General features: G+C 54.6%; 4 protein-coding genes and 1 long non-coding RNA gene across 7 annotated transcripts in view; 2 read left to right on the forward strand and 3 right to left on the reverse strand.

Moving 5' to 3' along the window:
* Positions 1-679: 679 nt before the first annotated feature.
* On the forward strand, positions 680-1,685 carry LOC148774355 (uncharacterized). Its single transcript, XR_016035910.1, has 2 exons — positions 680-785; positions 1,478-1,685. It is a non-coding gene; the product is annotated as an uncharacterized LOC148774355 (long non-coding RNA).
* Positions 1,686-2,056: 371 nt separating this feature from the next.
* On the reverse strand, positions 2,057-4,687 carry ZFP36 (ZFP36 zinc finger CCCH-type). 2 transcript variants are annotated; one of them, XM_055412184.2, is made up of 2 exons: positions 4,538-4,687; positions 2,057-3,697 (listed from the first exon to the last, which is right to left on the reverse strand). In XM_055412184.2, the coding sequence occupies exons 1-2, from the start codon at positions 4,559-4,561 to the stop codon at positions 2,744-2,746; spliced, it is 978 nt and encodes a 325-aa protein (XP_055268159.1). In that variant the 5' UTR covers positions 4,562-4,687; the 3' UTR covers positions 2,057-2,743. The 2 variants fall into 2 exon arrangements, with proteins under 2 accessions (XP_055268159.1, XP_055268160.1); XM_055412185.2 differs by having other exon boundaries at positions 2,057-3,694; positions 4,538-4,679.
* A 6,348-nt stretch (positions 4,688-11,035) lies between these two features.
* On the reverse strand, positions 11,036-14,573 carry MED29 (mediator complex subunit 29). The gene is made up of 4 exons (XM_055412186.2): positions 14,324-14,573; positions 13,739-13,797; positions 13,387-13,471; positions 11,036-11,338 (listed from the first exon to the last, which is right to left on the reverse strand). Exons 1-4 carry the CDS (start codon positions 14,534-14,536, stop codon positions 11,096-11,098), a joined length of 600 nt encoding a protein of 199 aa, XP_055268161.1. The 5' UTR covers positions 14,537-14,573; the 3' UTR covers positions 11,036-11,095.
* Positions 14,574-14,819: 246 nt separating this feature from the next.
* PAF1 (PAF1 component of Paf1/RNA polymerase II complex) lies at positions 14,820-19,751 on the forward strand. The gene is made up of 14 exons (XM_055412183.2): positions 14,820-15,148; positions 15,677-15,706; positions 15,805-15,897; positions 16,210-16,331; positions 16,425-16,491; positions 16,575-16,676; positions 16,757-16,862; positions 16,957-17,025; positions 17,108-17,211; positions 17,300-17,416; positions 17,514-17,642; positions 18,824-18,929; positions 19,038-19,128; positions 19,206-19,751. Exons 1-14 carry the CDS (start codon positions 15,102-15,104, stop codon positions 19,613-19,615), a joined length of 1,593 nt encoding a protein of 530 aa, XP_055268158.1. The 5' UTR covers positions 14,820-15,101; the 3' UTR covers positions 19,616-19,751.
* A 144-nt stretch (positions 19,752-19,895) lies between these two features.
* SAMD4B (sterile alpha motif domain containing 4B) overlaps positions 19,896-27,821 on the reverse strand; it is a 36,705-nt gene continuing 28,779 nt past the window's right edge. For both annotated transcript variants that reach the window (XM_055412181.2, XM_055412182.2), the window contains 9 exons: positions 27,463-27,572; positions 27,222-27,308; positions 26,132-26,474; positions 25,334-25,419; positions 24,732-24,850; positions 23,959-24,157; positions 23,640-23,763; positions 22,295-22,378; positions 19,896-22,084 (listed from right to left, as the gene is read on the reverse strand). In XM_055412181.2, the coding sequence (XP_055268156.1) occupies positions 22,056-22,084; positions 22,295-22,378; positions 23,640-23,763; positions 23,959-24,157; positions 24,732-24,850; positions 25,334-25,419; positions 26,132-26,474; positions 27,222-27,308; positions 27,463-27,572 (1,181 nt within the window). In that variant the 3' untranslated portion in view covers positions 19,896-22,055. The remainder of the gene's footprint in view (positions 22,085-22,294; positions 22,379-23,639; positions 23,764-23,958; positions 24,158-24,731; positions 24,851-25,333; positions 25,420-26,131; positions 26,475-27,221; positions 27,309-27,462; positions 27,573-27,821) is intronic.

A 27,821-nucleotide genomic window follows, 5' to 3' on the forward strand; every position in this document is an offset into this window, starting at 1 on the left:
AATGTGAAGGGTTGGGGGGGGCGGCAGATTGCTATAAACATAAGATCTAAGTAATTGTATATGTTAGGTGGTGATAATAAACATCATTGAAAAAGTAGAGGAAGGTAGGGAGGAAGGGGGTTGCAATAATAGTAGTCAGGGACCATCTCTGAGAAAACATTTGAGCAGAGGCCTGAAGAAGGGGAGCAAGCTGTTGGGATACTTCGGGGAGTACAACAGAAACAGCCAGTGGAAAGACCCTGTGGCTGAGGTGTACCGGCAGAAGCCATAATGACTAGAGCAAGAGTGACCAAAAGATGAGAGCCAGGCTGTATAGGCGGTTGAGGACTTAGGACTTTGGCATTAATGTGATCTGACTGAGGTGTCATGATAGTTTCCCTTTGGTTGTCTAGTGGGGGAGTGGGGAAGAGACTGAGCTAAGGGTAGGTAGGGCCAGAGAGGAGTCAGGAGGGTGGGCTGCAACATCTCTTTAGAAAGTGAATCAGACAGGGTTGCTGTTGGTTTGGATTGTGGGTTTGAGGGAAAAAAAGTCAAGAGGACCGGCTCTCTGCACTGGTAGCTGGTGGCAGGTACTGTTTTCTCAAACAAGGGTTTATAAGTGTGTTTCCAAGGGGCAGAGTATCTGTTTTATCGCAAAGGGAAGATCCCTTTGTGTTACTTCCTGTTCTTTCAGTGTCTGTATATATCTGCATAGCTTGCGCTTCCTCTCCAACTCTCTCCTTCCCCAGCCCTTTCCCAAAACGGAGCGCGGGGACGGGAGGGCTTCGTGGGAGAGGAGATCAAAGGTTAGGGCCCACCAGTGGGCTAGGGGAGAGGGCCAAGGGGAGAGAGGAGTGGAGAGGAAAGGAAAGGGAGCGAGAAGGGGGAGGGAACTGGAAGGGAAAAACAGGGGATAGAGGACGGAGGATGGGGGGAAGGAGGAAAGGAAAAAGAGGAAGGGGCGAGAAGTGCTGGGGGGAGGGGAAAAACTGGAGAGGGTGGGGGAAGTAGGGGAGGGGAGGGGTGGCGCAGGAGGGACTGGAGAGGAGGAACTGAAAGGGAGGCGGAGGGGTGAGGTGGGGAGAGGAGAGGGAAGATGGGGTAGAGGGAAAGCAGGGGTAAGGAGAGGCACGGGGGTCGAAGGGGGAGGCCGCGGCGGAAGGGGGCGGGGCGCAGGCGCTGACGCTGGGCAGCTTCCGGGCTCGGGGCGCCGGGCTCCTCCGCCCCAGGGTGGTTCCCGCCGCCTCTTGCCTTGTATGGTCGGAGGACGCGGCCCTCCCGGGAGCCCCGCCCCGACCGAAACCCACCCTCCCTGGCTTCGCGTTCGCCGACTCCCACCCCGCCTGGGGCGAGAGACCGCGAGTTTCCTCGGCTCAGAAAAGTCGAGATTCCGCAATCCCGAGCCTCCCGAATCCCGACAGGCCAAGATTTGGGTATTCGAGATTCAAGGGGCCCGGAAAGCCAGAGTCTACAGGTCTGCGATTCTTAAACGTTCTAGTGTTACGTCTCCAGAAGACCAAGTCTGAGATTCCAGTGTTGAGAGAATCCTGAGGCTTTCAAGATGCCTCCCTCAAGATTCCGAAAGCCTGCGTATCCCGAAACTCTCCGGTCCTGGAAGGCCGGGCGGTGGGACCCCAGGACGCCCCGGCTTCCGGGACGACCCCTCCCCCACCCGCCGCGCGGGCCGCCTGCCTTCGCCCGCCCTGGGCTCGCGCCCCAGCACATTCCGTCCTCCCCACTCCGCCCCACCCTCCTCCGTCTGCCCCGTGGGGACGGAAACATCTCGTCCCCGCCCGCGCCCTGCCGAGAGCTGGGTCGAGGAGTCCAGCGGGACAGGAGTTTCAGCGGCCCCCACGCCCCGGGAACTGGCTCTCCCGGCTCCTCTCGGGTGATCTCACCTGGCCCCGCCCTCTCAGGTGAACGACTGGGCCCGGTGACGTCACTTCCTGGTAAGTGTCGCCAGCGCCTGGACAGGTTTGGAGGAGCTACCCGAGGCTTGATTCCACACCGTTTCTAAAAAAGGCCACACCGTCCACCCCTGCCATCTCACTGCCTCAAGACCGCACAACAGCCGGGATTCCAATTTACACACAGATTTATTTTATTTAAAAATTCCAAAAAACCACAAAAATAAATTTTTGACAATATATATTACTTAATATATTATAGTGTACTTATAACAATAATTATTCCATCGTTTCCAATATTACAAAAAGAGGAAGAAAAATACAGGGGAAGCAGACGACCCAATATATATAAATACTATAAAATCTATTAGAATAAATAAAGTCGTCATAAATAAAGGGTCCAAAGGCGGGGGGTGGGAGAGCCGGGCGTTGGCAATGGCTTTGGCTACTTGCTTTTGGAGGGAAGTTTGAGCACCAGGATTCCCTTTCAGGTGAGGCTCCTATCACCAGACACTGGAGCCTCAGGATCTAGGAAGAATTGGAAGGGGGCATTGGGGGCTTATTATTCACAGCATTGGGCAGGGGTGAAGTGGGAGAAGAGGCTTATTACCTCCCTCAAACTTGCTACATTTTTTTTTAAGACCCCATAAAACACTCCTTCCCGAACAGCCTGCACGCTGAGGACCTGCCCCAGCGCGGGGGTCAGGGGAGTGAGTTAATGCACTTTGGAAGGTGGGGAGAACTACATGATTACGAGTCCCTCAGTTCCCTACAGCCCCGGGACCCCTTGTGGAACCCACGCACAAGAGAAATGGCCCCCCTTAAGATCCAGCTGATCTGTACTATGCAGGCACTTGTCACTCCGAAACGGAGATACGATTGAAGATGGGAAGTCGCCGGGGGGCAGCAGGTGGCTGAGGTGGCCCAAAAACCCCAGCCTCAAAGACAGGTGAGTCGGATCCCCCCAGGCTGCTGCCGCTGCTGGCATATTCGTCGGGATCAGATCCCAGGGAGTGTGCAGAAGGGCTCCGAGCTAGGCCACCCACAGGCCCCCAGACGCTGTTGGGGGTAGCCCTTCGGCAGGAAGGGCAACAGGCTGGGGTGGGGTCCCTTCGGGACACAGGGGTCCCTGGGGCAGCAGAGAAAGCAGAGGGTGAAAGTGGAAGGTCCCCGGATGGCGGTGGTGGGGAGCTGGAGGGCGAGAAGGACCATGAGGACACGGAAGGGCCTGTTAGGCCTGCTGGTGGTGGCGAGGTTCGGCGGCCCGAGGGCAGCCCTGAGAAGCTGATGCTCTGGCGCAGCACATGGGGATGGCCGGGGGCAGCCAGGTCCTCGCTGGGGTTGTGAATGAAGTGGCAGCGCGAGCCGTAGGGGCAGCGACCTTGGAGGTAGAACTTGTGGCAGAGCTCCGTCTTATACTTGGGGTGGCGACTGGCCTGGCGCAGCTCACCCAGGCCATGGGCAAACTGGCACTTGGCCCCATAGCGGCAGCGCCCACTTTCTGAGAAAGTCCGACATAGTTCAGTCTTGTAGCGAGATGAGGTGGTGGGGGTCGCGGTAGGCGAGGTGGGTGAGGGCGACAGCTCCGAGCTGGGTCGAGGAGCCAGGGGAGCAAAGCCTGGGGGTGGGGGAACCCAGCCGCAGCTGCGACCCTCCACCAGGCTGGTGGAGCGGCCAGGCAGGCGGGCAGCGACCCCAGGCAGGCTGGAGTCGGATGAGCTGAGGCTCCAGGGTCCCGAGGAAGCCCAGCTAGTGCTGGACTCAGTCTCTCCGAGGTCGGATGGCAGTTCAGGGCTCAGCGACAGGAGCTTCTGTGGGAACAACGATCGGTTAAGACACCGAAAATACAGGGTTACGCCCCGCCCCAGCTGCAGGGCAACCAAGGGCTTGCCAGTCCGGTTTGTGGGCTCCCGGCCTCAGCCCCACCCGCCCTAAGGAAAAAAACAACAACTCGGGTTCCGGATCTCAAGGATCCCGATTTGGAGGTTTATTCGCGACTTAAGCTCATCCCGAGGGACCCAGGAATCTCGGCTCCCCCGGCTGGATCAGAGGGGCCCTGAAGTCAGGACAGACCGTTGTCCTCCAATTTTTTAAGCCTTTGGGCCTCTCGGGATCTGACCCCGCTCATCGGTTTCTCCAATTTCACAAGTGGAACAGCGGGCAAAATTAAGCCGGGAGTCCGGATCTCTTCGGGTTTAGAGTTCCAAGATCCTCTCGGGCAGGGAGCGAAGAGACAGAAGTCGGCTCCCGCTCACCCTGAGATTCGAGTCCAAGAAACGCCTCCGCGCAAAACCGCGCCCTCAGCAGCTACTCGGGTAACCAGGTGTGGGGGCCATTTCCGCCTCCAGACAGCCCCGGTCTGAGGAAAGTTCTCCAGCTTTCCATCTCCGAGGGCCACCCCACTCGTGTTGGGGCCGAGACCGGAAAGCCACAGGCTCCATTTTCATTCCCAGAGGATCACACTGATCTGATACGGGAGGCAGGAACCCCGGTCCACTGTGAAGCGCTAAGGAGTTTCAGTTTGAGAAGGGAAACCGGTGGCGGGGGGGGCGGTCCGGGGCGGGAATTTGTTTGCGGCCCTAGAAAGCCCTGGTTTGAGAATGGAGTCAGGTGTTGCGGACGTCGGGGTGCCGATCAGTTGGGGGGCTCACCTTGTAGATGGCGGCGAGATCCATGGCGGCGCAGATGGCCGAAGGATGTGGAACCGGCGGAAAGTGGGAGCGCTGAAGTCACGCTGCGGTGGAGTGGAAGAGCCGCCACTTTTATTCCACCAGAGGCGGGGGCGGGGCCAAGGGGAGTTGGCCCGGGAGGGCGGAGCCAGGAGGGGCGCTTCCCGGACGCGCGCCCCTTGCGCAGCCCGGCCGGCCCGGGTTCGGAGCGCTTCCGCCTGGACCCAGGCTCGAATTCGTCTGAGCGGGGCCCGCGGGCGGTCGCGACCCCGCGGGGAGTGCGTGGGGTGGGGCATGGGAGTGTCGGCCCAGTTTTCAAGGCTGTAGACTGAGGCGCGGAGAAGGGAACTGGGACGGAGGTGGGGGCAGGGCTCCCGGGGGAATTGACAAGGGCAGAGGCGGAGAGGGCGTGCGCGCGCGACACTGACCGACAGGGGCGGGGAGAGGCGAGCCGAGAGCAAGGGAGAAATGGAGGGACGCGAAGAGAAGAACATGGGGACACACACACGGGGGGAGCTACGCACACAGGAGCCTTGCACAGAGGGGGCGAGACAGGGTGAGGAGAGGAGGGGAGGCGGGAAGGCAGGGCTTGAAAAGACGAGACGTAGACAGTCCCCGAAGAGACACATTCGGAGCGAGAAGCGGGAGGGAGGGAGAGGCACAGAAACAGAGAAGGGGCGAAAACTGGAAGAAACAAACGTCCACAGACAGAAATCCGCAAGAGCGTAACAGTGAGAGAAGACCCCCCAATCCTGGTGAAGAATTCTCTCTGAGAGCTGTCGGCCTGGCACGGTCTTGCTCCCGAACTGCCCAGATCCTGAGACCTGGACCGCCCTCTTCGCCCCCACTCACGAGGATTGGGGGTGAGGTGGGGTCCCACACACCTGGTGAGGTTGGAAAGGGGCCTCATTTCCCAAATACAGGACCGCTGTGTCTTCTCATCCTCACACAAGTAATGGCGCTTCTGATGGCTTCCTCTGGGCTAGGCACAATTGCAGAAAGTGTCTTACATACATTAACTCAAGGAGGTATTATGTCCATTTTACACACAGGGAAACCCAGGCATGAAGAGGCCACGTTATTCTGCTGTTAGTGAATGGCATTAGCCTAATACCACGGCCTTAAATCATATTAAAAAGAGTTTGCACTCAAGAAAACTCAAGATTGGAAAGGGGGAGATCTTTTATTATGGTGGAGGGTTTCTTTGCTGGAAAGCTGTCTCAAATGGAAGAAACGGATCATCCCCAACTGATGGTCGGTTGGGTCTCTCATAAAGGGACGTGCCTTGAAAGAACTCTGCGTTTGCAGAAATGACTCCCCTCACTGACAAGTCTTTTATTGTCAAGGAGTTGCCCTGAGTGATGCTCTCTTAAAATACGGTGAAAACACTAATTTTTAAAGGGGGTCTCCAGAGCTGGCTGCCCTGACTGAAAATACGGTGGTAGAAATAAATCATTGCCACGGAGTGCAGTTACTATGGTGGAAAGTTCATTCTTGTAGGTTGTGACTGCGGACTGCGGGCTTGTGTTGAGGTGGGGAGATTCTGCTAGGCACGCTGATCTGCTCGTCCGACAGAGCACGGGGGAATCCCTGGTGCGGCGCTTTCTCGGGCCGAGGGGCCTTCCCGGCCGGTCCCGTGAGCCGGGCGGCTGCGGGCGGCTCTGGCACGGTTGCAGCCTCCCTCTCGCCAGTGACTCACTCGCAGGGGGCGGGGGAGGGGGGCTTCCTGGAAGCCGTGACGAGGAGGCTCGACCCGGACGCCCGGGTTCCTCTCTGTAACCAGGGTTTTGATCGCCTGTAAACAGAGGCTTGAGGACTACGGGAAAAGGGGGGGAAAGGGAGATGCCCGGCACCCACCGCCCAGTTGGGCTCCAAATCCCTGTGCCCGTAGTAGGGCTAAGGGGCGGGAGAACAAGAGGTGGGAGGCATTCTGGGGTTCCTAGGGGCCGGCTCGGCTCTGGCCGTGATCCTGGAGGAGGGAATACCAGTTTCGATTGATTCCCTGGAGACGGGGAGCAGTTCCCATCCCTGAGTCAGGCTGACCCCCTCCCCTCTCCCATCTGCTGAGTCATCGGCCCGAGGGCCAGGACGCTTCGGATTGGGAGATTCTCGAAGAGACTGGAAGGGGCTTTGCGCGCCGAAGGACTGGGCGCCCATCGAAACACTGACAGCAGCGGGGGTACTAAGAGACCCGGCCTCTGCCCCTCCTTGCTTAGATCAAGGGGTTCGGGTTTCCAAGCCTCCTCTTCGCTTAGACCCAGGAGACCAGCTCCCAGGCCGTGGCTTCACCAGACTCAGGAGTCCTGGTTCCCAGCCACCCGGTCTCTCAAACGCAAGAGTCCAAGCCCCCCCAACCCCTCTCTCTCCGATAGAGGAGCCTGGCTCCCATCCCCCGCTCCACCCCGTCCAGGCCTCAGGAGTCCCAGCTCAGGAGGAAGTTCAGGGCAGGTCTCCGCCCAGCTCCCCACGTAGCCAGCGGGAAAATCCGTGGCCTCGGCGAAAGCCGGGAATCCCCTCTGGAATGACGGTGGGGAAGGGGATGGCCGGGGTCCCCCGCGGGGCACAGGGGGGCAGGTCCCGGGCGGGCCGCCTGGGGGGAAAGGGGCGGAAACCAGAGAGGCTAAAAATACAGCGAGCGCTTCCGGCCTAGGGGGAGGGGAATGGAGAGCAGAGTTTCCAGAAAAACAAGCGGGGACGGGAAACGCGGGGGTGTGAGAGCCGGCGCGAGTGCGCGGGCGAGCTGGGGACTGTGTACGCGCTGCACGTGTGACCTGGGCCCGTGTGCTCCTGGCGTGATTGACTGGCGGGAGCCGTGTGCGCAGCTGCGCGGGCCTAGCGGCTGGTGTGCCGTGCGGTGCGTGTGGACCGCGTAAGCACCGCATGTGCGAAGGGGGGCTGCCCTGGAGCGCCTGGGTGTGTGGTGGGGCGAGTAGGTGCGGGACACAAATGAACCCACTGTCTCATGTCAAGGCCGTGCCCTTACAACCCTTCTGACACCACTCTGAGAATAAACAGGGGAAACCGCCTCTGCCTGTGTGACCATGCTGTGTGTACTCTCACCACCGCTGGGTGAGGGAGTGTGTACTCACACGTAACTGCCTTTGAAGTGGCATCCCGTGAGAACTTGTGACTTCCATACCTACCTGTACATCTGTGTGTAGCTCTGAACCACCATGGGATCTGGAATGACTAAGAGCTGGTAACTCCTTGAGGGAGGCCGCTGAGGGTGACTGTGTGTCCTTGGGGGTGATGAGGAGCTGTGAGCACACAGCTTGGGAGCTGAGGGTGTGTGTGAGAGCCTGTGTGGCTCTAGGTGGCTTGGCTGTGTTCAAGGCCCCTGGAACTGTGTGGTTATCAGGTGTTGAATACTGTTCCTGTGTTTGTGTCCTTGGGGTGTAGCTGAAAACACCCAGGAGGCCAGTGTCTGGAAGCAGTTCCTCTGTGGCCAGATCACAAGGCAGTGAAACTGAACTTTGGTTCCTGACGTCTGCAGTGTGCATGATGGGGAGGGTGGCTGGCGCACTCCTGCTTCTCTTGGCCTCCGTGGGCTGAGCAGAGGCAAAAAGGCAGGCACACTTGAACCTGAGAAGCCTTATCTAAAGCCAGCCTCACTGCTTTTGATAACGTTGAGCTGAGGGCAGGGCTGAGTCAGCTGGTGATGGGCAAAGTCTGAGATGGGGTAGGAGATAGCGGCTTAAGTGGTAGTTAGATGGTTGTTTGTGTATTCACATGGTTGGATTGTTCCTTGAGTCTGTTTGTGGGCCTGTCCCTGGGACCCAGACACCATGATTGCAGGATGGCGGGTCACGCTGTTCTCGACTAGAGAAGAGGGGTTGTGTGTGCCTGTTTCTCCCTGGTCTGGTCGGCCCTGGGTAGCTGTGCATCTTATGCACACCCTTCCCTGGAGTGGGTGGTTGTACACCAGGCTGTACAATCTTCCTCTGGGCCTGCTAATCCAGTAAGAACCTTCACTAAGGTCCTCTTCACTGTGGTCCTGGCATCCACGTTATTCCATCAATGCACCAGCACAGTTCTGCCTCAGGCAGGGCCTCTGCACTTGTTCCCTCTGGAATGTCCAGGACTTACTCCCTCTAAGTTGACTCCAGTACTGCCTTCTCAGGGAGGCCTTCATGACCTGGGTCAAGGATTAGAAAAGGTTTAAAAATAACCTTGTTATCCATTTAACAAATAATAAATACATCCATGGGGCCACAAAGAGTTGGACACAACTGAGCAACTGAACCAACAAAATACATCTAACATCCATTTACCCCCCAACCTAAACTCTCAAAACTTTCATGCTTTCCAATAAAGTAACATAATTCTCCATGTGCAAACCTTACACCTTTAGATTTATTCTTTTTCCCCCCTATTCTACTTCTGGTCTCACCTCTCTGGTTTTTCTTGGAACTTCTCACTGCCTGACACACGGTGTTTTACTTTATCACACTTAACTGTCAATAGAGTAGCAGCTCCAGCAAGGCAGGGATCTTTGGTTCACATTATACAGGGCTTGGCCCCAAGCAGATGTGCAGCAAATGTGTGTTGCATGGACTCAGCTTCCTGGTGCACAGTTCCCACCGTGTGCTGCTGAACTATGCCTCTCTCACCCTGCTGCCCACCAGGTGCCTCCCGTCTGTCTGCTGGGATGTGGTTTTCCGCACTGTTGGGTCCGGGGTCAGGGCTGCGGGGATGTCCTGCCCCCATTTGTGTGTGATGCTGTTGATGCCACCTCACAGGGCCAGCTGTGCCTCGTTATGAGTGTGTGGGCCTGTGGACTGACACATCTCTACCACTGGGTGCTGTGTGCCCCCAGGCTGGAAGCCAACAGGCTCTCACGGGGAAAGAGTGTTGTAGGCAGATAATTGTTATCATGTTAGGTGGAACTGGGACTTTGTTTTTGTGTTGATTTGGAGATTAAGTGTGGTTAAGGAGATGTGTAGGGGTGCCAAACTGACAAAGTTATGATGGTCAGTTTTATTTGTCAACTTGGCTAGGCTACAGCCCCCAGTTATTTAATCTAGATGAGGCTGTGAAGGAATTTTGTGGAGGTGATTCAAGTCTGTAATCAGTTGACTTTAAGCAGATTATCCTAGAAGATGTGCAGAGTCACATGGGTGGGGGACTGATCTAGTCAGATAAATGGGCAGAGCTGTGGCTTCCTCTCAGAAGAAATTCTCCCCGTGGACAGCAGCTTCAGCTCGTGCCCGAGAGGTCTGCTGCCCTGCCTGGAGCTTGCCCTGTGTGCCTGGCACTTCAAGGAAGGTCAGGGAGAAAGGGAAGGAACTGCTGGGATGTACAAACACACACACAAAAGAGCTGGCCATTTCCCAGAACTCCAGTGTGGCGACTTGGGCTCTGGGTGATTTGCAGGGCTCCATGGTCCCGGGTGTTCCGCAGTGATGTGGGGTCCAGGACAGCAGACCTCTGGGCGGTGCCATGGGAACCAGGGTACAGAAGGTTCTGGGTGGGGTCATCCGTCCCCCAACCAGGCTGAGTCACTTGGGCCTTTCACACCCCACCAGCTGGGCCTGAGCTGGTAGCTCCGCCCTACACTTGCCCAGGCCTGACGGCCATGGCTGAGCTCCCTGAAGCTCCCTCTCGGGGAAGTGGAGAGCCCGGTGGGGCACACTCTTCCTGAAGCCTCCTCCTCAAGGTCTGCTTCCCGGAGCTGGGGCCAAGGTGCCTGGGTTCTTCCCCAGGACTGATGATTCATCCCTGCTAGGGCCTTTTCACTTCTCCTTTGAGGCTAAAAATACAGGGACCCAGGCATTCAGCTGGGCCAGCTTCACCACGGATTGCATAACACCCCTTGTTTGAGTGCTGCTGACGCAGGCCCTGGGTATATGGGGGGGTGGGGCGGCGCTGGGTTGCTCCCCGACTGGGACTGGGCGTGCTGTCAGGGCCCAGACCTTCCACTTCCCCTTTTTTGGGTCAAGCAGACTGGGGGCTGAGCTGACATGAGAGGTGCTGGCGATTGCTGGGTGTGGCTACGGCCCCTGGAAAACGAAGCTCCTTCTAGCCCCAGGTGACCCTGGGGTTCTGGCTTCCATTCTGGCCCTGTGCATAGACACAGGATGCCAGTTAGGAGCTGGGGACAGTCCCAGTTAGCAAACGGGCACTGGGCAAGAGATGGTCAGAGACGGGGCGATGGGAACAAAAGGAGATCGAATGACAGAAGACACCAAGAGAAACAGCTAGGAAAAGAAGCAGACACAGAGACCACCCCCCAAACTGGGGCAGAATCAAGAATGGACCGAGGGAGAGGGGCCCCGTCAGGACTCCACAACTAGGCTAGGTAGGGGGAGACCCCCTGGAAGAGATCACCAAGGGGCACAATCCAAAGTCCACCCTCAGCCAAGGATGAGAAGGCAGCCAGCAGAGGCAAGGCCCCGCCCTGCGTGTGCCCTGCGGGCCTCTGCTGCCCCCTGCTGGCGCCGGCCGCAATGTTCAGGCAGGAAGAAAAGCCAGAGACAAAGCTGCTTTGAAGCCACTCTTCATTCCCTCCCTGTCCCTTCCCCCACTCCCAGCCCTGCTGGCTCACAGGGTGCCTCCAGGGCCCGTAGGTGGGGCAGGCGTCTTGCCTGTGACCTTGTTGGCACAGTCCAGCAGGGCAGTATGAATGTCCTTGGCACAGGCAATCTGGGCTTTGATCACCGCCAGGTACTGCGGGTAGGGCAGGCTGTCAGGCTGGACGGCATCAGGCTTGGTGGCTGTGGGCACCAATGTCGGAGAGTGCTTGGCACTGTCGCAGCTCTGTGACAGACACTCATGTGCCAGGCGCTGTGGACAGGCAAGCAAGGTGCAGCATTAGCCTTACTCGGGGTACTGCCAATCCCACCCCAAGGGCCAGCCTGGGGTAGACTTTTCAGCCTCTGGAATTCTGGGGTCTTGGGATCAGAGCTTGGCCCTGCCACTCACTTGCTGGGTGACCTCAAGCATGTGGCTTCTCCTCTCTGGGCCTGTTAACTCCTTTGGAAAATGGATTTGATAACTACTTCTGCTACCTCATCAGATGGCAAGTCACTTCAGTACTCTTGCCTAGAAAATCCCATGGATGGAGGAGCCTGGTAGGCTGCAGTCCATGGGGTGGCTGAGGGTCGGACACGACTGAGCGACTTCACTTTCACTTTCACACATTGGAGAAGGAAATGGCAACCCACTCCAGTGTTCTTGCCTGGAGAATCCCAGGGAAGGGGGAGCCTGGTGGGCTTCCGTCCGCACAGAGTCGGACACAACTGAAGTGACTTAGCAGCAGCAGCAGCAGCTACCTCATAAAATGAGAATGGTGAGTGCAGTGTGTGAGACATAGGCACAGGTCCTGGCAAGTTATTTAAGTGCTAGCTGATGGATGTCAACTACTATTATTGTGCTTTTCCTAACCCTAGGCTCGGCATTGACACTGGCTTCTCTGGTGGCACCTGCCCCTCCTAGTTTTCCCTCTACTTCTCTGGCTGGTTCTTCTAGATGCTTCTTAAACTACCTAAGCCTTAAGTGTGGCAATTCCCGAATCCTGTCTCCTTCTCTCATTCTAATGCCCTTTAGGAGGTATCTCACCCACATACACACCACTCTGCTCCAAACTCTGCACTGATGTGCCCACCTCCCCTAAAATCCCAGAGCCCCTATATTCTGCCCCCCAAACCACTCCCTTTCCTGGGTCCCTGTCTCAGGGATGGTCCTACCATCCAAACCAGACCCCTGGGCCTCATCTTGGAGACTCCTCCCACAGCCCATCAGTCCCACTTCCCAGGGATAAAGTCTTCTGAGTATCTCTCCCACCAGCCCTTCCTACTTCCTCAGGACCCCGCCCTGGTGAAACCTAGCGGTTCTTGAATCCTGCCATGGGCCCCCAGCCTCCACTCTAAGCCCCCCGAACCCATCCCTTATTTGGCGACCAGAGGCATACCCCTAAAAAAACAAATGAGTCAATGTTTTTCCTTGCTTGAAACCCTCCATGGCTCCCTAGCAACCTCCAGGCTAATACTCAAAATCCAACAAGCCCCATTGCCTACCATACCTCAGCCAGACTGAATTTCATGACATTCTTAAAGGAAACTTAAAGCAGAAGTTGTTCCTCTTGGTTGGAACATCTTTCTACCACTATGAAGCTCCTCAAACTGCCTTTCAAAATCCAGTTCAAAATGATGATGACGCTATAAGATAAAACATTTGCCATTTGTCTAGTACCATGTTAAGTGCTTTAAATGCAAGATCTTGCTGAGTCCTTCCCCAAAATCCATTTTCCAAAGGAGGAATCCAAGGTTCAGAGGTAGAGACTGGTGGTCCCTCTGACTCCAAAGGCTGTGCTCTGAGCCATCTGCCCTCCTCTCAACTTCTGCCCTTCTTCCCTTTTTGTTTCAGCCTTGGCTCAGATGTGCTCTCTACTGGTAGTCTATCCTGAGCCACTTCCTCCCTAGACCCACACTAGGTGGGGTCAGGTGCCATCTCTGGACGTCTATAGCCCCCTAAATGTCCGTTATTTTAACCTTGCCTCCTCTGCCTGGCCCCCACCCTCACCCCCACATCCCAGCCCTGAGCCTTCTGCCCAAGTTTCCCCCTTCATGGTCTTCCATGTCTTGAGCTTCTCCTGTCAGAGCCCTGACTCTCTGAGCTATCACTGCTGGAGGATATATTTGTCACCCACTGAACTGGAAGCTCTGTAAGGCAAGGACTGGGCAACTTTCTGTCCCCAGTATCAGGTGCAGCATCCACACAGGTCTGGGCCACAGGAGGTGCTCGGTGAGCATGTATCAAATGACTGAATGAAGGTTCCTGAAGCACAGGAACTGAGGTAGTTGTGGTCACCTGGTGGCTAGGAGGCCCCTTACCAGGCAGAGCTCTAACTGGTCACAAAGTGCATAGAACTCTTCCAGACACTTGTCAAAGCGCTGAATGGGTCCATCGCTGCTCTTTCTACAGTCCAGGAGAAGGTGGGAAATGGATTTTCAGTCTCTGGGACTAAGTGACTACCCAACCAAGTATCCATCAGAAAACCAGGAATAGGCCCAGGAGACCCAAAGCAAGACCTAGGAGACAGTTAATAGTAGAAGGGGCAAAAAGGGCAAGGCCAGGGGATAGAAGTAGGCTTCAAAATAGAAAAGAGGGTGGGTGGGGTACACGAGGGACGTTTTTGAAACTAGGATGGAGATACTGACACCCTGGAGAAAGGGGAGTACTCACTGTCCATTGTCAATGTTAGTGTTCTGAATCAGGTTCTGGGCTGCAACCTTCATCAAGGTCTAAAGAGGGAAAGGAAAAAAAAAGGTGTGGGAGATGAAGAAACAGGAGAGGACACTTTTGGTAGATCTACACTCTTTCTTAAGATACAGCCAATCTCAGGCCTCCTCTTCAGTTGTTACGTCTCCTCCTATCACTGCAGAGTAATTCCAACTTCCATTCCTTTACAGCAATTACTATCTATATTTTTCCAGAGGCCCACTTTCTCTTGCCAGTAACTTCCCAGACATACCTTAGGGTCCTCCCTCACCCACCAGTCACGGTCAGTCAAGGCCAGTCCTTTCCTCAAGCTTTAACGTCCAGAACTAGGTTTTTTCTTTAAATTCCCTCCAAGTCGAATTCCGGTCAGTCTGAAACTCAAGATTCTCTCTGATCCCACCTTACACTGTCAATCCACAGAACTTCGCTTTGGCATCACGAAGACAGTCTCATTCCTCTTTCCTTCTTAACGCTTCTTTTGCTCTCTCCCTGACTAAACCCTCCGCCCACCCCCCGGATGTCAGAGAGCCAAATCTCTCAACCCATCACCTGTAGACTCTCCTTCAGCTGCGGGATGAGCATCTTATAGCGCTGCACAGGATCGAAGTCCTGTTGCTGTTGCTGCAAAAGCCCGCTCTGGGCAGGTCCCACAAGTTGTGCTGGTGCTTGTGGCTGCTGCTGGGGGCCCGACCCACCAGCTGAACCTGGACCCGACACACTGGCGGTAGAAGTCGCTGAAGCCTGTTGTTGGGATGCAGCCATCTTCTTCGCCTCGCGCACCGGAAGTGCGTCACAAGTGCGTCTTCCCGGTTTCTTTTTAGCATCTTGGTCTCTGGGCCCTGTTTGCTGATTAGCTCCGCCTCCCAGACAATACAATCAATGAGAGGAAAGTACCCACCCTCCAACTCGTGACTCTCAAATCCGACGGCTACAATGAGATATCGATAAGCCAATTACAAGAGGCTCTTTCCGCCTCGCTCCATCCTTTGCACAGTCGCTGGCCAATCCGGGTGTGGATCCAATCAGACTCTATTTCCCAGAAGGCCTAGCGGGCTGAGGCGACCTGCGGTCCTCAGAGTCTTGGCGGCAGTTGGTGGAGACGGAGCTGTGGGGCAGTCCTTGGCGTTGTTTGCGCGTTTACCTGAGTACTACGTAGTACTCCAGTGTTCCGGGAACTCTTCTCACCAGCCCACCTCACTCCGGCCCTGTCTGTGAGGAGAGCGGTGCCAGCCCGAGCCCTGCCTGGGATTGGGCGCCCGCCGAAGTCGGCACGCCGTTTGCCGTGGCTCTGTGAGGCTCTTGTCAGGATTGCCCTCGCCTCATCGCCATGGCGCCCACTATCCAAACCCAGGCCCAGCGCGAGGATGGCCACAGGTAGGCACTCCGCCGCCTGACTGTACCGCTTTTCTCTAGGTCTGGGTGGGCGTCAGCGAGATGAGAGGGTCAGGTGGGTTTGTCAGTCTACAACCTTGCCAGCCCCCCATGTCTGCCCGTGTCATCACAGAGCGCACAGCCGTTCAGGGGGGCGGGTCCCGGATGTGGTGTTCCCCAGCTGCCCCCACACCTTGCCTGTCATGTTCTGGAATTAAGCTGTTGAGGATTGAGTTTTTATGTTTCTAGTCAAGCGTTTGGAGACCCCTTTCCCCAAAATACAATTGTTTGACTCTATTATTAAAGTACTTGAAGACGTGTCCGTCCAAAGGGATTTAAAAACATTTAGGGACACGGTCTCTAAGAGGCATACTTGACTCCCTCCGTTAGAGTACTTGAGGTACCTCTACCAAGAGGAATTATCACTTGTTACCCTCTTCTTCCCTTTTAAAAGCTTGGAAAAGCCCCCTTCGCTCTCCTGTCAATCCTGTTCTTTCCATCTTTTGTCAGTGTCTCTCTTTTACCCACCAGGCCCAATTCTCACCGGACTTTGCCTGAAAGGTGAGCTCCATCGTGTTTCCCCAGGACCGGTGGGCCAAGCGGGGCTGGGGGCAGAGGTGGGGCAGTAGGGGCCAGGTTTTGAGCCACTGTGTTCCCAGGTCTGGAGTGGTCTGCCGAGTCAAGTACTGCAATAGCCTCCCTGACATCCCCTTTGACCCGAAGTTCATCACCTATCCCTTCGACCAGAACAGGTGAGACTAAGAGTGGGGATTTGGGAAACACCTTAGAATATGAGTTCCTTGAGGGTAAGGGCTGCTTTTTCTGACGGTTCAGGGCATAGAACGGTAGTTAACCCGTAATAGTAGGTGCTCCATAGGTATCTGTTAAGAAGCAAGCAGTATCCGAGTCTCTCTACGCTTACGAGCTGCTAGCCTTCTGATTCCAACATGGAAGTTATTTCATTCTGAATTCCTTCCTGGAGTAACTTAGTCTCTAGGAACCTGGGCTGTGAGGGGTAAGGCTGGAATCAGGAAAACCATAATGGGCATGTTTTCCCTACCCAGGTTTGTTCAGTACAAAGCAACTTCCCTGGAAAAACAGCACAAACATGATCTCTTGACTGAACCAGACCTGGGAGTTACCATTGACCTCATCAACCCTGATACCTACCGCATCGACCCCAATGGTGTGTTGGGAGACAGGGAGGGCCTGCTTGAGGCTAGCAGGGGCCAGCTCTGGGCCTCCCTCAGAGTCCTTCTCTCACCTTGCTTTCTTCTAGTACTCCTGGACCCAGCTGATGAGAAGCTTCTGGAAGAGGAGATTCAGGCTCCCACCAGTTCCAAGAGGTGAGGGGTACTGAGTGGGGACTTAGGACTAGTGCTGATGGGAAGGCAGTGGGGTCCTGAGGTGCCTGATTCTCCTACTCCAGATCCCAGCAGCACGCGAAGGTGGTGCCATGGATGCGGAAGACAGAATACATCTCCACTGAGTTCAACCGTTATGGCATTTCCAATGAGAAGCCTGAGGTCAAGTAAGTTATGGTGGGTAGGGAGGAAAGGTGGAGATGTCATGTGTGTCCAGTTACCTCTAAATGTTTCTCTTTCTCCCCAGGATTGGGGTTTCTGTGAAGCAGCAATTCACTGAGGAGGAAATATACAAAGACAGGGATAGCCAGATCACAGCTATCGAGAAGACTTTTGAGGATGCCCAGAAATCTGTAATTGAAGGACTGGGGTAGGGGAAAGGGGGATAAAGGTGTGGCTCCAGAGCACTTTGTACTTTTTCTTACCCTGTATTTTTGTTTCTGCCAGATCTCCCAGCATTATAGCAAGCCCCGAGTGACACCAGTGGAGGTCATGCCTGTCTTTCCAGATTTTAAGGTCAGATCCAGGGCAGGGGACAGAGGGACAGCCTGCCATCTCTGCCTATCCTAGTCTAACCCCAGTGCCCTTCATCCCCCAGATGTGGATCAACCCTTGCGCTCAGGTAATCTTTGACTCAGACCCCGCCCCCAAGGACACAAGTGGTGCAGCTGCATTGGAGATGATGTCTCAGGCCATGATCAGGTCAGTGGCCCTGCTGCCCACCTGGGCCTGCTGTTTTTTGTCTTTGTCCTCACTCAGTCTTTACTGCTCCTCTTTCCCCCTCAAACAGGGGCATGATGGATGAGGAAGGGAACCAGTTTGTGGCTTACTTTCTGCCTGTGGAGGAAACACTGAAGAAACGAAAACGGGACCAGGAAGAGGAGATGGATTATGCACCAGATGATGTGTACGTGGGTTGGGGTTAGGTTTTGGGTATTGAGAAGTGTCTCATTTTCTCCCTCAGAGGGAAGAAATGGGGCTGACCCTGTCCCCTTCATCCTTAGGTATGACTACAAGATTGCTCGAGAGTACAACTGGAATGTGAAGAACAAGGCTAGCAAGGGCTATGAGGAAAACTACTTCTTTATCTTCCGAGAGGGTGATGGTGTTTACTACAATGAATTGGAGACCAGGTACTCAACACAATCCTACCTCACTCAGATTAGCTTGGGCTTGTACTTCAGAATCAGGATCTTGGGGTGTACAGGAAGAGCCACCTTGGAGGTCATTTGTATCTAGGGATTTCCCACATGCATTTGTAAGAATGGAAGCCTATAAAGCTGGAGCCGGTTCTAACAAAGAACCCAGAAGAAAAATCTCTACCTAACACTGGAGGTATTTGGAGCTTTCATGTAGGGTAGGGTAGGACTGCTAAGTTGTAAACACAGCCAAAATATGGAGTAATACGTAAAATTAAAATTAATGTTTTAAATAAATGAAATGCTAGATACCCAAGTTCAAAAAACATGACCCCAAAACTTCCCTGATGGTTACAAGTTTACTGCTGTGCTGGCACCCTTGGTATAAAGGTTGGGAAAGTGTGACCTTGAGTTTAAAACAGAGATCACAAATTCTGATCCCGTTAAGCCAGGCAAAAAATGTAAAATGCACAGTAGGCTGTTGGGGTCTAGGTGACCTGGAGCCCTTGCAACCTTCAAGGGGCACTCTGACCCAGCACAGCCATGGACTCCAACCCACTGCTGCTATGCTGGGGTGGGAATCAGAGGCCCAGTGGAGTCACAGAATCTTATTTCCTAAAATTAGCCAGAAATCCAGATTCTCTTTTTAAGTGTTGGTATCTAATTCACGTTAAAATCTACTACTTTATACATTTATGTGTTTATGTAAAGGGCATACATATACGCATATATTAAGTACAGGGCACTCAAACTGATACCTTTGGAGCTTTTTTCTTGCCTGTGAAACTGAAGTTGCTCAGTCACGTCCTATTCTTTATTACCCCATGGACTGTATGTAGCCTGCTAGGCTCCTGCGTCCATGGGATTCTCCAGGCCAGAATACTGGAGTGGGTTGCCATTTCCTTCTCGAGGGTATCTTCCCGACACAGGGATGGAACCCTGGGTCTCCTGCACTGCAGGCAGACTCTTTACCATCTGAGCCACCAGGGGCTCCTTTTTTTCTTGCCTGTCCCCTACCCCAAATTTAGTTTCCCTTATTCAGTGTGTATTTATTCTGGTCTTTTCTGGGCTAAGCATAAATGAGTAAAGATGAGTAAGAACCCAAGTTAGACCAGATTCCCCACAGGGGTCTTTAACTGAATCTCATGTACTTCTCCCCAATTCTACCACTGCAGGGTTCGCCTGAGTAAGCGCCGAGCCAAGGCCGGGGTTCAGTCGGGTACCAATGCCCTGCTTGTGGTCAAACACCGGGACATGAATGAGAAGGAATTAGAAGCCCAGGTAACAAGCACCACTGACCCCCGTCTCCCATGGGGAGGGTGGTAGTTGGTGGAGTGGCACAGGAACCAGATTGAACCTTCTCCTTCCCCTCAACTGTCCTGCTTCCAGGAGGCACGGAAGGCTCAGCTGGAGAACCATGAACCCGAGGAGGAAGAGGAGGAGGAGATGGAGACAGAAGAGAAAGAAGCTGGGGGCTCAGGTAAAGCTGGACAGACCAAACTCTGACTCTGGGTGGGTGGGTCAGGAACTTGGGTCTGACGTCTTGCTCCCTTGCAGATGAGGAACGAGAGAAGGGCAGCAGCAGTGAGAAGGAAGGCAGCGAGGATGAGCACTCTGGCAGTGAGAGTGAACGGGAGGAGGGTGACCGGGATGAGGCGAGTGACAAGAGTGGCAGCGGCGAGGATGAAAGCAGTGAGGATGAGGCCCGGGCCGCCAGAGACAAAGAGGAAATCTTCGGCAGCGATGCTGATTCGGAGGATGACGCTGACTCTGATGATGAGGACAGAGGACGGGCTCGTGGCAGTGACAATGACTCAGACAGTGGCAGTGATAGGGGTGGCCAGCGGAGCCGGAGCCACAGCCGGAGCGCCAGTCCCTTCCCCAGTGGCAGCGAGCATTCTGCTCAGGAGGATGGCAGTGAAGCTGCAGCTTCTGATTCCAGTGAAGCTGACAGTGACAGTGACTGAGTCCCAGAGCCTTCAGCCCTGGCGCAGATAATTATTTTGTGCAGGAAGGCACTTTTCGAGTGGTCTCTTTGTGAGCCTATTGCTTTGTTTTCCTCTTCTCCAAACCTTTGCCGTTAATAAAGCCAGCTTCTCTTTACTTCCCCCGCTCCCAGGAACCATGGTCTCATTCTGCCTGCCCCATGCAGAACCCCCCTGAACCACCCCAGGTGCTTAAGGCGCAAAGGCCACAGAGGCAGGATTACTAGGTTTTTCAGGAAATGTGGCATAACAAAGATCAGAATCCTTTTTGTTTGTTTGTTCTTTTTTTTTTTTTTCCAAAATAAGCCCAGACCATTAAACAAGTGAAACTCCAACAAATAAGTCTTCTCCAACAGTGAGAAAAACTGTACAGTTACTCAAAGCTGATTCTGCCAGTGGGGCTGGGAATAGAAGGGAGGGTGAAATCATGGTGGAGGGGCGGGGGCTGGGGAGGGGCAGGAGTGGGTCAGGATCCTGCCCATCAGAGTGGGGCCGCCTGCGTCCTGCACACTCTGCTGACAGGTGGGGGGAAGGGGGCAGCTCTTGCCTCCCATTATGTGGGGGGTGTCCCTCACCACCTCCCAGTGCCAGGCAGACCCAGCTCACCCTGATGGGTAGTGAACAAGCCAGGACTGGCTGGGAGGAGGTGAGGGTCTCTTAAGAGGGACACCCTGCTGATTCCAAAAAACGAGGTGGCCCCTGTCCATCCCACTTCCCCGGGCTAGGAGGAGGATTGGAGAAGCCCTGGGAGTTGGCGGGGAATGAGCAAAGGCACAGAAACATGGAGGGGCCGGGATGGGGGACTTGCATAGGTTGATGAGTGTGCAAGAGGTACATAAATAAACCTGACGCCCCACCCAGCCCGGCACTGGGAGAGGAGGTGGGGACCTAGAGCAGGCCCCCAGGGCCACCCCACCCCCTGGCTTCCTCCCCCACCCTGGGTTGAAGGAGGTCCAGACCAGGAAGGCAGAGGCAAGAAGGTCTGGGGAATGGGTGAGTGCAGGGAGGGTGGTGGTTTTAAATTTTTTTTTGGTTTTTTGTTTTTTCCCAACATTTTGTATCTTTAATAACATACACAATGGTTACCAGCCATATTCATAACAAAAGTTATTCATAAAATGTATCTAAAAATAACATTTTTTCCTTTTCGGTGTGAAAAGCTTGAGAATGTCCCAGTGAAGGGGGGTTGAGGGGATGGGGTTGGAAGAGGGGACCCTGGCTTCCCCATAGCCTGAACCCCCAAATCCCCTCCCTCCAACTGGGCCCCAGCACAACCCCTCAGTAGGAACAGAGATTGGTATGATTCTGGGGCTGGGATGAACCTCTGGGTTATGATATATAGTGTTCCACTTAAGTGAGGTCATGACAGAATGAGGGGATGGGGTGGGGGAAGGGTGAAAGAAAAGGGGATAGGGGTGGGGAAGGAAACCAAAAACCATCCCCTTTCCCTTATTCTTTACCCCCAAGTCTTTCAGCAGCCAGACTTGGGAGTGGAGAAGAATTTATGTTGGTGGGGGTAGGAGACGTTAAGGCAACAGACTTCCTGACCTCACTGGCTGCCCTGGCTCCCAGCCTTCGACCTCTGCATCTGCGGAGCCAGGGCTAGGGGTGGGGTGGGGAAGGGCTAGGGGGTGTGGAGGAGGGGGCTCTGCCCTCTCCCCTCATAAAATTCAGGCCCCCCTGCCACTTTCTTGGCTCAGAGAGAGGCCTGAGGATTCTAAAAATGAGAGGGAATGATCAGAGAGAAAAACCGTTAAGAACTATATAAATATGTATCTTAAATAGACCTAAGAAATTAATTGCAGAGAACCTCTGATAAACAGGGCAAAAGGAAGTGAGAGGAGGGTGGCTCCTGTCCTTGGGGAATGATGGGAATGGGGAAGAAGAAGGGGTAAGGAGGTGAGGGAGAGAGAGACAGGCAGACAGACACGCTCCTCTCCTCACCCGCCTTTATCTCCTCAGCTCCTCTCAAATAACACTCAGGAGAGCAGATTATCTACCCCACTCATCTCTCCCCAAATGTCAGATGGTTCTGAGCAGGCCCCACAAGAGAGTGGGTCAGTGAGTCTGGGAGAGACTTTTTCCTTGGGAGGGGCAGGTGGTCGGCAGTCTAGAGGAGGCAGGGGTGGGACAGGGCCAGGTGAGGGGGGAAGGAGGGGGCAGGCAGGCTGGCCAGTCCCTGCCCCCTTTATCCTGGCTGCCCCCTACCTCCCTGGGCCTCAGCAGAGATCCCTCGACGGGCCTGGGAGTGAGCAAGGCGTGTGCCAATGTTAAACGAAAGTTAAAAGGGTGAGAGAGTAGAAAAATATTAGAATGTATAGCTGAGCCAGCCCACCCTCTCACTGTCGCGGAGAAGCCCGTTGGGGGTTGGTCCCCGCCCGCCGCCCGGGGAGCCTATGGGTGCGCTGGGCTGTGGGTCCCGTCAGATGGTGGAGGTTTTGTCTGTCCCATCTGTGGTAAGAAAGGGAGGAAGGGAGGAAGATCAGGAGCTGGCGGGAGGCCCAAGAAAAGGTGCTCAGGTAGCCTGTCATCCCAGTCAGGCCCTCCCTGGAGTCCGGCCTCCCCTAGGGACCCCTCAGGATGACTCTGAGTTGCTCAGTTCAGAGGTGGAGACGCTGCTGGGTAGGTGGGAGCTGGGTCAGGGAAAGAGGAAATGCTCACCACCCAAGGCGTGTTCTGTCATGCTCAGACACAGAGACTCCAGAGTGGGATTGATCTCCAGGTCAGGCCCAGGGACCGGGCAGTCTGGGTGGGAGAGAGGAGAACAGAAGCAAGTAAGGACTGGACTGGGGTGCAGGGTAGAGTCACGAAGACAGAGGCTGACGTGAAGGAGAGGCTGAGGGGGACGAGAAGGAAAGGAGAGGCAAGAAACAGAGACACAAATCCTGTAAGACATACACACACTTGGTACCGGGCAGACCTAACACCACTCACTGCTTAAAAGCCTTTCTGGGCTCCTCACTGCTTCTAGAGGAACTATCAGCTTTTTACCCGGGTTCACAAGACCCTGCTCTTTCACCTTCCAGCCTCACCTCTCATGATGTCCCCTATAAACTCACAAGCCAAGTCAGACCATCTAATTGTCTCTCCTTAAAAAAAAGTTGACCTCTCTGATACTTAGATTTATGACTAATAAGATGGGAATATCAGTGCCTTGACATGTGCAGCTGGGAGGATTTGACTGAAAATGCAGGAAAGCTGTCTGACACACAGCCTACTGGTAAAAAGAACTGGTGTCATTTTTCACTCCTGCAGTTCAGCCATCTAGTCATTTAATAGTGATTACAGATACCTACCATGTGCCAAGCCCTGTGCTACGATAAACAGGACAAATGGGGTCTCCTGCCTCTCACATAATCTCGTAAAAGAATCCTTTGTGACATAAAAGAGTTTGGGGTCACAAGCAAATCTAAGCTCTCTCTAGAGGCAGCCCTTTCCAGACCAGCCTTCTCTGCTTCTGCAGCCTCAGTACCGAGCAGCACAGGGGCTGGCACAGGGGAGTCACCCCTGACTTGCTGAGCAAGGCAGGGCTAGCGCATCTCTAACCTCCCTTTTGTCTACTTTGCCCTCCTTCTGATCTCCCATCTCTAGGCTGATCTGTAAGCAGAGGGAAGACAGCCCTTAGGGTAGAACCTGTTCAAAGAGCCGAAGTCTACAGGTTGGTTCCTGCCTGGTCACCTGGCTTCTGAAAGAACACTAGTGGACTGATAGGCAGGACTCCCTTCTACAGAAACCTGGCCGCTCTGTCTCATCCCCTCCTTTCAAACTGAGTACTTAACAATCCTCGAAAAAGATGCAGACAGATAGCACTAAGATTATGACACAGGGAGGGAGAGAGACAGAGATGGCGGGGGGTGGGTGGGAGTAAGGAGTAAGAGGAGAGGGGGAGAGGGGGAGAGAAAGAGAACAAACATATGCAAGGGATAGTGTGTATAAGACCCAGACGAGAAAAGAAAGGCCAGCTAAGGGCAGTGCTGAGGCAGAGTCCTAAGGGTGGGCACCTTACCTGGAGGGAACATGAGAATGGCCTGGGGTGACGAGTGGACTGGGAGCGAGTGGGTGCGCTGCACAGAGCTGCGGCTCTGGCTGGGCATACTGTTGCTGCCTCCAGGGTTGGCGAACCACAGGTTCTGCATGGGGCATGGGAAGAGAGAGAGCAGTGGGTGGGTAGGGCAAAGGCCCAGTCCCAGGAGTTGGGGGAGTTGGCAGGAGTCCCCTCCCCACTAAGCTGGGCCCGCCCGGACACAAACATATGGACACACACATCACAGGCACCACCATCCCAACCCCAGAAGTGCCAGGCTCTTTGCTTCCAGCTTGCTCACCTGTCGGCCCTGGCCCCCAAGGCTGGGGCTGGTGAGGGCATGTCGAGGGGAGATGCCCCCAATGCCCGAAGGGCTCAGAAGGCCCATCCTGCCAGGCGGAAGGGCGCGGGGAGGCATTGGGAACTGCCGCTGGGTTCGCCGGGCCACCCCCATCCCCACAGAACCAGCTATGGGGAGTGAGTTCGAGCCAAATGCCCAGCTGTGAGAGAGCAAAAGGCAGGGTGTCAGTTTAGGTGCATGGGGCCCATCTGTTTACCCCTTCCCCTCACCCCCACAGCCCCTGCAGTGGGATAGAACATAGACCTGCGTGAGCAGGGAGTCCCTGTCCAAGCCCTTGCACTGAAATTCTGCCTCCTTCTGCCCCAAGGGGACTCTTAAGATGGAGACGGAGAGAGTCCAAACGTTTCCTCAAGTCCACTCAAAGCAGTTCTGACTTCAATTCTCAAGTGTGATATTTCTGTTGTTTATTTGGGGTGAGAAGTGACTTCGGAGCCCTCTGCACACAGGTGAGGAGAACAAGGGACAAGCAAGGGGCCAGCTATCGAGATGGGCACTGATTCTGATAGCTCAGCGCTCTATTCTAATGGAAAATCAGGCACCACCTGATTTTCTAATGGGAAAGTCCTCACTGGGTGACTTATATAAGGCCACTCCGTTACTGAATGAGGACAATTGGACTTCCAGCCCAGGACGCAATCACCCCTCTAAGCACTATCTGTCAATCAACAAGGGCCTACGAAAGGAAGGTCCCTGTGCCCTAGCCACCCACCTACCCTTTCTGCTGCCTGTAGTTCTGCATCTCTAGTGCAGCTTTGCGTGGGAAGGTCCGGAGGAGCTTCAGCACTTGCTGTTTCCAGGACAGCAGTCGTTTCTTCTGTGTCTCCGTGAAAGCCTAGAATTAGGGGGGTGAAAGAGGTGTGTGTGCTTCTTTCAGATCTGCCTTCTGTCCATTTGCTGAAGTATTAATCAACTGCCTGTCCTGTGCTGGGCAACGCTGGGACACAGGTGACCTGTGCTCACACAGCTTTAGCTGGGGAGACGACACATGCGAAATTGTAACTGATAAATGCTGTGAGGAAGCAGCACAGGAGGCACAAGGAACCTGATGTTATGAGGCGCTGGTGAAGGCGTCCCTGTTTTACTGAGAGCTGAGGGATCAGCAGGCGGGAGGGGGACTTACTCCCCAGAGAAGAATTATGTACTAAGGCTCCGAAAATGGGAGCTCAGGGCATCCACTGAACTCAACACAGGAAGGATGAGGGCTGGAGAGGTGGGCAGGAGTCAGTAACGGGGGCCTTGTTGGACACATAATGAGTGCTGGCTGAGAGGATAGGGGCAGCCTTTCCATTCCTGAGAGCCTTAGGCAAGGCCTCACCTCATGAGACAGGCACTTTTCGATGAGCTGGAGGTAACTGGTGATGTTCTCCTCGTCTGGTCGGGACACCAGCAGCTGGGTGCACACTGGGACACGAAAAAAGGCGGGAGGTTAGGCCCCAGAATGCCCTCTGCCATGTTCCAGCTCCCCTGGCCCCAGCTGGGTGGCAGAGAAGATAGGTCAGGAAACTCATGCCAGATGAGTACTAGTTATCTGCCAAGCATTGCACCTGGCTTATTATGAGGATACATAAAGGGCCCACCATACTGCCTGGCATATGGCAGATATGAGGTCAATGATACTTTTTCTCCTTTTAAGTCTCATCAATGGAGGGATTTTTAGTCTGACGAGTCTGAGGTTCAGACAGGTTGAGTTACTTGCCTCAGGTCACACAGATAAAAGAATTCAGACCCAGGTGTAAATCTGCCTACACTGTGCTGTCTTAGGAAAAGTGAGCCCATTAAGAGCATCAGGATACCCATCCTGTGGACTTCAGTGCCCTCTGAAAGAACCAATGGATCTGCCTTATCTGTTTACTCTTTGCTGTACGCAGTTTCCCGTCTTCTGCTCAGGCTGGAGGTGCTCTGAGGGTAAGGGCTGTCTCCCATCATCAGCCTGGACATGCCAGAGGGAAGGGGCCTTGTCATCCTCAGTCTTAGTCCCTTTCTTTAGTGCTCTAGTCCCCAGGGTGCTTTGAAAAGTTCTGCTCCCATCATTTAAACTGGATTTGACCCCTGATGCCTGGGTTCACTTGGTACCCTGGCCCAGATCTTCCTGCTGGGCCCTGGGTGGTCTCACCTTTGCCCATCACCCGTGTAAACTGGCTGGGGATGTCTCCATCAGCGACGGGAGCCGGGGCTGGCTCACTGCCATCAGTTGGAGCCGGAGCTGGTGTAGGGGGGTAGCTCTCTGCAGCTGGAGGGTCATTGGTCTCACTGCCCTTGTCTGTGCCAGGGTGAGCCAGGGGAGGCTCAGCACCTGGCAGCGGTGGCTCCCCCCGGCCCCCATCCTTGGCAGCAGAGGTGGTGGCGGCGGCGGCGGCCACGGTGGCCTGGAGGACACTGTAGGCCTTTATGGGGGTGATGATGATCTGTTGCAGCTCCTGCAGAGCATTTCGCAGATTTCCGCCTTCCAGCACATCCTGAGTGGGGAAGACACAGCCTGGGTCACATGTCAATCCCTACAGCTCTCAGAATGACTACGCGTATGGGGTCAAACAGCCCCTGCAAAGAGCTGGTGGGACCCTGGGTTCCACCACACAGAGAAGGCAGGTAAAGGTGCTGCCAGAGTGTGCACACAAATACATACACATTTGTACATACATATTCCCTCTTCCCCACTTCAAGGTGGAGTGCCATGGAGATCTGGAGAAGGTGGGCTAATGCTGGGGTCTCAGGGTCCCACTGAGGATGGAACCAGATTCAAACCCACAGATCTGGACTAAGACACTGAAGGGAGCAAAAACCAGAAGGCAAGTGGCAGGAAAAGAGGAAAAGGGATGCAAATCAAGGCAGATATGTAAGGATAGAGCGCAGATAAGAAATAACCAAATGGAAAGAGAGATCGTGTGCACAGGGAGACACTCTGCTCTATCAGAAAGAGCTGTTAGAAATGGAAAAGTGAAATGGAAGAGAAGGGGTTGAGTCAACAGATAAGATTCTGGAGACACAGAACAGCACAGACAGGGAGGAGAGCCTCTCAGCTTAGCCACAAGAAGCAAGTGAGCCCTGAGATCTGACTTGCACTTGGTTCCCAGAGCCTGGATTCCTAGGGTTGGGGAGATCCCGAGGTGGGGGCCACATGGGCAGCAAGGTGGACCCAGAGCCCTCAGCCATTAGCACCACTGGGCAGTCAGCTGACCTTGGAGATGGGGATACCAGGTCCTTACCTTCTCCAGGGATTTGAGGACACTCTGCCTCTCACGCAGCTTCTGGATGCTCAGGGCTATCTTGTGGCGGGCACCTTTGGTGACATTCTATGGAGGGGGCAGAAGGGGACAGGAAGCTGGAAATGGCAGGTTAAGATACTCAAGGTGCCCAATAAGGCCCAAAGAGAGGAGGCTTGGACTGCAAGGGTCATGTCAAAATGGTGCTGCCCTCAACCTTGCCCTGATGGCCCCTCAGCTTCACCTGAGACTCCAAGTGCTGTTCGGTCAGCGTCATCATCTCTTCATAGCTCATCTGTGAGAAGAGGGCTGCGTACTTGTGCAAGCGGAGGCTCTTAAGCCACGAGGGCACATCTGTGGAAAAGACGGGAGGGCATAAAGTCAGGAATCTAGCACTGGTGACAGCTGTGGGGAAGGACCAGGCATCAATCATAGGCAGCGTTAAAAGCTGTAGGACATTGGAAGGAGGTAGGGAGAAGCCCAGGATCCAAACGCTACTTTTCTTCTGCCCAGCCAGACCCTTCCAGGTGGCCTTCCCTGGTCAGGACACCCTATCCTTCTGAGTTACTGGGTTGGACGTGTCCTAGGATAACCTCTGATGTC

The sequence above is a fragment of the Moschus berezovskii genome, chromosome 22, assembly GCF_049115385.1.
Source record: "Moschus berezovskii isolate FMDL1 chromosome 22, NW_MosBer_1.0, whole genome shotgun sequence".
Taxonomy (NCBI): domain Eukaryota; kingdom Metazoa; phylum Chordata; class Mammalia; order Artiodactyla; family Moschidae; genus Moschus; species Moschus berezovskii.

Bases quoted from the DNA above. Each gene is read 5' to 3' on its own strand.
- ZFP36 (XM_055412184.2), bottom strand. From the start codon at position 4,561: ATGGATCTCGCCGCCATCTACAAG. The intron at 3,698-4,537 runs GTGAGCCCCCCA...TTGTTCCCACAG, and splicing joins ATCTCGCCGCCATCTACAAG to AAGCTCCTGTCGCTGAGCCC.
- MED29 (XM_055412186.2), bottom strand. From the start codon at position 14,536: ATGGCTGCATCCCAACAACAGGCTTCAGCGACTTCTACCGCCAGTGTG. The intron at 13,798-14,323 runs GTGATGGGTTGA...TTCCCTCTTTAG, and splicing joins AGCTGAAGGAGAGTCTACAG to ACCTTGATGAAGGTTGCAGC. The intron at 13,472-13,738 runs GTGAGTACTCCC...CCTGGACTGTAG, and splicing joins ACTAACATTGACAATGGACA to AAAGAGCAGCGATGGACCCA.
- PAF1 (XM_055412183.2), top strand. From the start codon at position 15,102: ATGGCGCCCACTATCCAAACCCAGGCCCAGCGCGAGGATGGCCACAG. The intron at 15,707-15,804 runs GTGAGCTCCATC...CTGTGTTCCCAG, and splicing joins CACCGGACTTTGCCTGAAAG to GTCTGGAGTGGTCTGCCGAG. The intron at 16,492-16,574 runs GTGAGGGGTACT...CTCCTACTCCAG, and splicing joins GCTCCCACCAGTTCCAAGAG to ATCCCAGCAGCACGCGAAGG.